The sequence below is a fragment of the Geospiza fortis genome, unplaced genomic scaffold (genome assembly GCF_000277835.1).
Source record: "Geospiza fortis unplaced genomic scaffold, GeoFor_1.0 scaffold200, whole genome shotgun sequence".
NCBI lineage: Eukaryota > Metazoa > Chordata > Aves > Passeriformes > Thraupidae > Geospiza > Geospiza fortis.
This window is the reverse complement of record NW_005054353.1, coordinates 4,922,762-4,929,281: the sequence shown is the minus strand read 5'-3', so window position 1 is coordinate 4,929,281 and position 6,520 is coordinate 4,922,762. Positions and strand designations below refer to the sequence as shown.

Here is a 6,520-nt window from a genome sequence, read left to right as displayed (position 1 = left end):
GCAGCGGGAGGAGGCGGCGCGCTCCTGCCCGCCGGGGATGCGTGTGTGCCCGTGCGTGTCTGCGCGCCGCTCACCTCGGTATCGCTCGGGTCACTCGGTGGCGGGTGGATCCAGCTACTCCCGGCGCCGGCGGGAATCGCTTTTCCCAGCGCGGCCGGTTCTCGCTGAGGTCCCGAGAAGAGCGTGAGTGAGCAGCGGCTGTGAGCGATCACGTATGTGCTACAGACGCACATGTGTTTCCTACGCATGCAACACATTTGTCGGGCTGCAGGCTTCGCCCCGTGACACCGGGCGGCCTCGAGGGGGATGGGGCCCAGGCGAAAGGGGTAATAACGAATTAATTGCAGATGAGAAGTAATATCCGTCTTTGAGTCATCAGTCTTTGAGGCATAATTTCATTCCAAAAGCTCTTAGATAAATGGTAGATCTTATATAGGAAAGCACTGCTTTTCCCATAGGATTATCAGATTTCCACCGGAGAATACAGATCCTGGATTATTGAGCTACATGGGATTTGCGTGTTTCTTTCTAATTAGTCTGTGAATCTGAGTGTAAAATTCTTTATTTGGAAGGGGGGGATGGGAGTTATATGCTTCTAAAAGAACAGACATACATTTTCTCTACATTTTACACAGTTTTTCTGGTTATCCTGTGCTCTGTGCATACTTACTGCCTTAATTGGATAGTGGTGTCAAAGGTTGATTAGATTCCCTAATAGATTTTGGATCTGCAAGAGGATTGCAGTTTTAAATGCGTGGTTAAAACAATCATGTTTGCCGTCTCCTCTCAAACAGTTGAGAGGGGGCTGATGTATTTCATTTGTGTTATCTTCCCTTTGGCTTATTAATGTATCATCATGAGGTTGTCAGGTTTGGTTTTGTTGTTGTTGTTTTTTCCCCCTCTGCTATTTCATTTGCAGACTGAAAAGAAATGAATGTCAGAGAGGATTTGTTTAATCATTTAACAGCTGACACAAGCCATGTCCCTAACAAAACGTTGGTGAAAAAGTGGTGAAGAAGATTTCTGGGATACAGCAGCGCCAGTACTGTGAAGCCGCTTCTGCAGGTCAGGGGCAGCATTTGCTGGAGGATGCCGTAGCCCAGGAGGTGAGGCTCGTGGGGACGAGGTCGATGGCTTGCATGGAGCTTCTCTACCTGGCTGAGGAGAGCAGACAGGTGCCCCTGGGCGCCGCTACTGGCTGGAGCCTGTCCCCCCATCCCTACGAGCAGCAGCAGTGTGAGGGGGGTGAGGTGGACCCCAGAGCAGCCGCTGCCGTGGCAGCCCCGCACTGTGAACGGCACTGCAAGCCCTTGCAGAGGGGCCCTGTGGCTGAGCCCCCCCTGGCACCCCAGCCCTCCTCCCTGGGCACCTCGCCCCAGGAGCACCCTGCCCCCTCCAGCACCTCCCAGCCCTGCCACCCAGCTGAGCGCTCGCCCAGGGAAGAGGATGGAGGGAAGAAGAAAGCCTGCTGCTGTGCCCAGGAACTCGAGACATCGTTCACCTACGTGGATGAAAATGTAAATCTGGAGCATGCACGAAGTCCCCCCACTCCTACAGGTGGCCGGGATGCCCCTCTGCAGCAGCACTCCTGCAGGGAACTGCCACCTGCATGGGTGCACGATTCTCCTTCCTTGGTCTCTGAGGAGGACGATGCTGCCTCAGAGGCAGCAGCTGGGAAATCTGTTGACTATGGATTCATTAGTGCCATTTTGTTCCTGGTTAGTGGCATTTTGCTGGTGATAATTTCCTACGTGGTGCCCAGAGATGTGACTGTGGATCCCAACACCGTGGCTGCCCGGGAGATGGAGAGGCTGGAGAACGAGAGCGCAAGGATCGGCGCTCACTTGGACCGCTGTGTTATCGCTGGGCTGTGTCTCTTAACCCTGGGGGGCGTGGTGCTCTCCAGCCTGCTGATGATGTCCATGTGGAAAGGGGAGCTGTACCGGAGGAGCAGGTTTGCATCCTCCAAGGAGTCTGCAAAGCTGTATGGATCTTTCAATTTTAGAATGAAGTCTGGAGCAAATGATAATATGCTCGAGCTGTCGTTAGTTGAGGAAGATGTGCTTGCCATAGATAATTAGTGTGGTCATGATTTTTAAGGCAGCATTTCTACAGGAAAATATGTTTCATTAAAGAAAGCAGATGCAGCTAAAGATAGCTGGTGATGCAGTTTATTTGTCTGACAGGAATGGTGTTATCTTAAGCTCTATAATCAAATATTTGCAATATATGAGTACTTGTTGTAAAGGGGAACTGTGCCAGATGAAATGCAAATGATATAAAATAATGAAAACCACTGAATAAAAAGAGACTTGTGATAAGTAGGTTCCTCAGATACTCGTTTATCATAATATAAAACATTCCATTGGTGTCTTGCCTATATAATTTTCTTATTACTCCCATATAGAACAAGAATGACCTTGACACTTTCAAAGCTGTTAATTTTTGAAGGCTGCAAGATTATTAATATTCTACTTGACAGAATATTAAGAAGCAGGACCAATAATTAAATGGTAGGGCTTATATTTCATTAAGAGATGCTTTTTTATTCTTTAATTTTAAGCAGATCCCTTCTCTTCAATTAAGTGACAGCTATGGGAAGAAAGAGCACCACTTGGTCGTGGCTGGCCACAAACCTCCCATATTTTCAAACAATTGTACAATTAGTGATGATTATTTAAAATATGAAATAAGAGGCAAAGGGCAGGAAACCATATGGCTCTTGGTGCTGGTAGGAGACAAAAGGCTCTTTCAGCTTGAGGTCAGTGGCTCCATTTCAGTTCAGATTAGCAATGATTGATAGTCATTAACTTCTGATAGCTATAGTGACCCATATAAAAGAAGTTTAGTTCCTGGTGGACAGATGTCTTTGTATGAAAACTGCCATAACATGAATTAACAGACCTCTGTTTGGAGTCTCAAAAGACCCAAAGACTGAAAAAGCATGGGGATGCTGAGACTGGACACTTTTTCAGTACCCATGCCTGAAGAAATTCAAGCTCAGCTGCAGGGCTTTGCTTATACTGAGGCTGTCTGCATCTTATTAGTCCTTTTTGAAACTTCAGTTTTATGTCACTAGGCTCTCAACCTTCTCATAACCAGCAAGGAAAGGTCAGGAAGGAGCTCTGAGACTCGTTCAATAAACCCCAATTTATTTGTAAAGAATAAATCATCAGGAAATACAGAGGTTAAGTATCAGGCAGTTTACTGGCTGTCAAGAGACTCAACATAGGGGATGATCAAGGGTACATATTGCTTTTAATCTCAGTTGTGTGGCACTGTAGCCAAAAACCTGTACACTGATGCTGTTTGCTTTATTACCAGCCAGTTTCTGGGGAACATTGATGTGTTCTTGCAGTGCTGGGAAAACCAGTTCTTACGGAGCAATGGTTAATACATACATATATATATATATATTATATATATATATGTCTTGTTAATATGTATATGTCTGTTATATGTGTATGTGTCCCTGGCAAAGCCTAACATGGGTGAAGAGCTCTGTCTGTGCAGTCTCTGACTGCAGTCTTACAAGAAACGTGCTTCATTGTGACAGCCTTCTCAGTTGTGAGTTAACTATAAAATATCAGGAATATGAATTATTTTTAAAATAATTCATTTTTAAAATAACACCATTTTTTCCCACTGTGACACACAGGAGAAGAGTTCTCTTGGGAAGATGGGAGGAGATTTCCTTTATGCCCCCTTTGCCCAGTAATATGTGGCAGCACAAAGTCCAGAATAACAAGTGGATGACAGAAACATGGGTTCTTCACAGAGAATCCGAACACTATTTTGCTACTTGGTTCTTTGTTCTGCTTCTCTGGTTTTTGTCAGGAGACAAGTGCAGCACCCAAGTCTGATCAATTAGTTCAGTCCCTTGTGCTTGCTGGCTGCAGGTGACCAAGTTCCCAAGGAGCTGCCCTGCTCCAGGTTCATGCCTTTGGTCATCAAATTCCGTTGTGTGGTACCCAGGCTGTAACGCTGGCCCTGCAAAAGAGATCCTGCTTCACGTGTTCTCTGCTCCGACTGCAGCTTGAGGTCAGTGTTACTGCATAATTAAATGAGCTGCCTTATTAGAGGGTGCTGCTGCCCAGTAAATGATTCTCCCAATTTATGTCATGATACACAGTGTGTTCTCAGGCAGTAACTCAGCAGTGACCAGCATCTCCACAGTCATCTTTGAAGAGCTTACATCCTTCTGGCTGTGTCATCAGAGATTCCTAATTGAATCTCTAGGATAAATACATGAAATGTCTTATATCTGGAAGCTACCTCAGCCTGTTGTGTTCAGTACTAGAGAGGAAGGAACTAGTCTGAGGATCTGGATGCAGAGCAGGAAGGTTCCTCTTTTGCTGGCCCTGGCCGGTGGGTGAGGTATGTTCACACAGGCTGCAGAGCTTGATACTTCTCAAGGTGGGGAAGTGGGAACAGCACTTCCTCTCATCCTGCCCCTGAGGATGGGAAGGGGCTGGCCTTCCCAGGGAAAGCCACGCCAAGCAAGAGGGCAAATGTTGCTGAGCTGGGATCAGCAAGGTGGTGTAGGGCAGGGGACGGACATCTCGGGGGATGAAAACCCTTTCACCTGCTGGGTCCCATGTTCTTACCTACATGACAGAAGCTCTAAAACTGAGGCTGGTGGTTTTGAGAGCTATTATTTTTATTTTTTATTATACATATACATTAAATTGGAGTACATTCCATTATTGCAGAAAGAAGTCAGCTTAAGCTGTAGGGATCACAGATTTCTTGCAGGAACCATGACATGCCTTAATGCTGATTATTAGCACTAGAAAAAGGAACTGTCAGTATGTTATTGTGAAGTGATAAGTTTTCTGACACTTTGTAAAATGTCTGTCACAGATCATGAACCTGCAATACTTTAATGAACCCTGAAATTTTCCCTGAGCATCTTAAGGAAATATTAGTCAATCTAATAATCTAAATGTACACTGCAGAAGTGTGAGGAATAATAAAATTTAAACAACAGGACTAACAGAGTTTCTTTATTTTGGTGTATGTGCTATGAAAGAGGTGAAGGAAGGCCTTCAGAGTGCAGGAATTTAGCAGATAAAAATGCTCGGGACATTTCTCTGATCACTTTAGAAATTGCAGCATGATGTGAGTTAGTGGTGCAATATAAAACCTCTAGACTCTCAGGTTCTCGTGCTGTGAAACCAAACACAGACAGAAACCAAAGTGCTTGCTGTCTGGTGCCTGATGGTGGAAATGAATGTATGAGCCCACTGGCCAGGCCTTCACAGCATTCACCTCACATGAGATGGTACCAAAGGGCGAGGCCAAGGGACGTTTATTGCCCCCTCATGCACCCTCGCGATTTGACTTCCCCTGCTCGAAATTTAAATGCTTTAAAGGTACAAATAGGAGGAGAATTGTTGGTGGTTTTTTCACTGCCTGGGCTAAAGTTGTCACTTGATTCATCAGAGAGCTTTCTCCTTTTTTGGGAAACTAAATTTTGGCATGTACTGAGTGGGTTTTAGGTGCCCTCTAAACATCTGATTCTGAATATGGATTTCCGAGTACCCTGGAAACAGAACAGGATTTGTGCCCTTAGTCAGTTTATTTCTGACCAGCCCCAGCTGCCAAATATGGCATTTTCCCAATTTCTACCTCATGACATGTCTGCTGGCTGGGCCCAGCCCTGGTCTCTACCTTCCTACTGGGGGTGTCTGTGCTTGCCTGAGCTGTGGGAAGGGAGGGTGCTCAGACAGCTCCCTCCTGCTCACCCGTGTTCTCAGTTCCCTTTTCTTGGTCAGACGCTGTGGCTGAGGCTGGACGTTGGGAGCTGCATGGCATCTGCTGGGGATGCTCACCAGGACAGAGGCTGTCACTGCACCATCCCAGCCCCCATGCTGTGGGTGCCCAGCCTGTCCCCCCCCAGCCTCGCCTGCTCCTGCCAGCCTGAAGCCGGCCCCGTGGCAGAAATGCCCAAGACTCTCCTAGGAAGCTACACTGGGTTATTGTTGGATTTTTATGTGTTTACAATTTTTTAGTCTTTGTAATTCTTTTAAAAATCTGTCTGCAATGAGTATAGAATTTACTGACTAAGAAAGCAACTGGTTTAATTTTGTAAGACTGACTCACAATGGGGTGAAACATCACAGTCCGTCATGAGCTGTTCAGTAGTGCATTTGATGCCTTATTACAATCGCAGCCGTGTTCTGTACAGAGACAAAAATAAAAGTCTATGAATTTGAGCACTGTCATTGTGGGCCTCTTTGCTCTTTGCTGATTCTAGTGATTGGCTCTTCTGTCTCTGTGCCATGGGTGCAGTCCCCAGTCCTCAGTGGCATGGAGCCCATGTAGGCAGCAGGGCCACCTGGCAGAGGCAGTGTTAGATTGAGCTGTGCCAGCACACCAAGCCCATCCCCAGCTCACCCCTCCATCATGTCCCAGCTGCTTTTCCTTCCCAGACAGAAGTGCCAAGCAATGCAGCTTCAAACCCTGCTGTACTCATGTTCCACCCAACTGCACACAACCAGAACAAAAAAGAGGAAAA

General features: G+C 46.4%; 1 protein-coding gene across 1 annotated transcript; it reads left to right on the top strand.

The window, feature by feature from the left end:
• Positions 1-78: 78 nt before the first annotated feature.
• TMEM74 (transmembrane protein 74) lies at positions 79-6,227 on the top strand. Its single transcript, XM_031058994.1, has 2 exons — positions 79-212; positions 968-6,227. Exon 2 carries the CDS (start codon positions 1,131-1,133, stop codon positions 2,079-2,081), a length of 951 nt encoding a protein of 316 aa, XP_030914854.1. The 5' UTR covers positions 79-212; positions 968-1,130; the 3' UTR covers positions 2,082-6,227.
• The last annotated feature ends 293 nt before the right edge of the window (positions 6,228-6,520 follow it).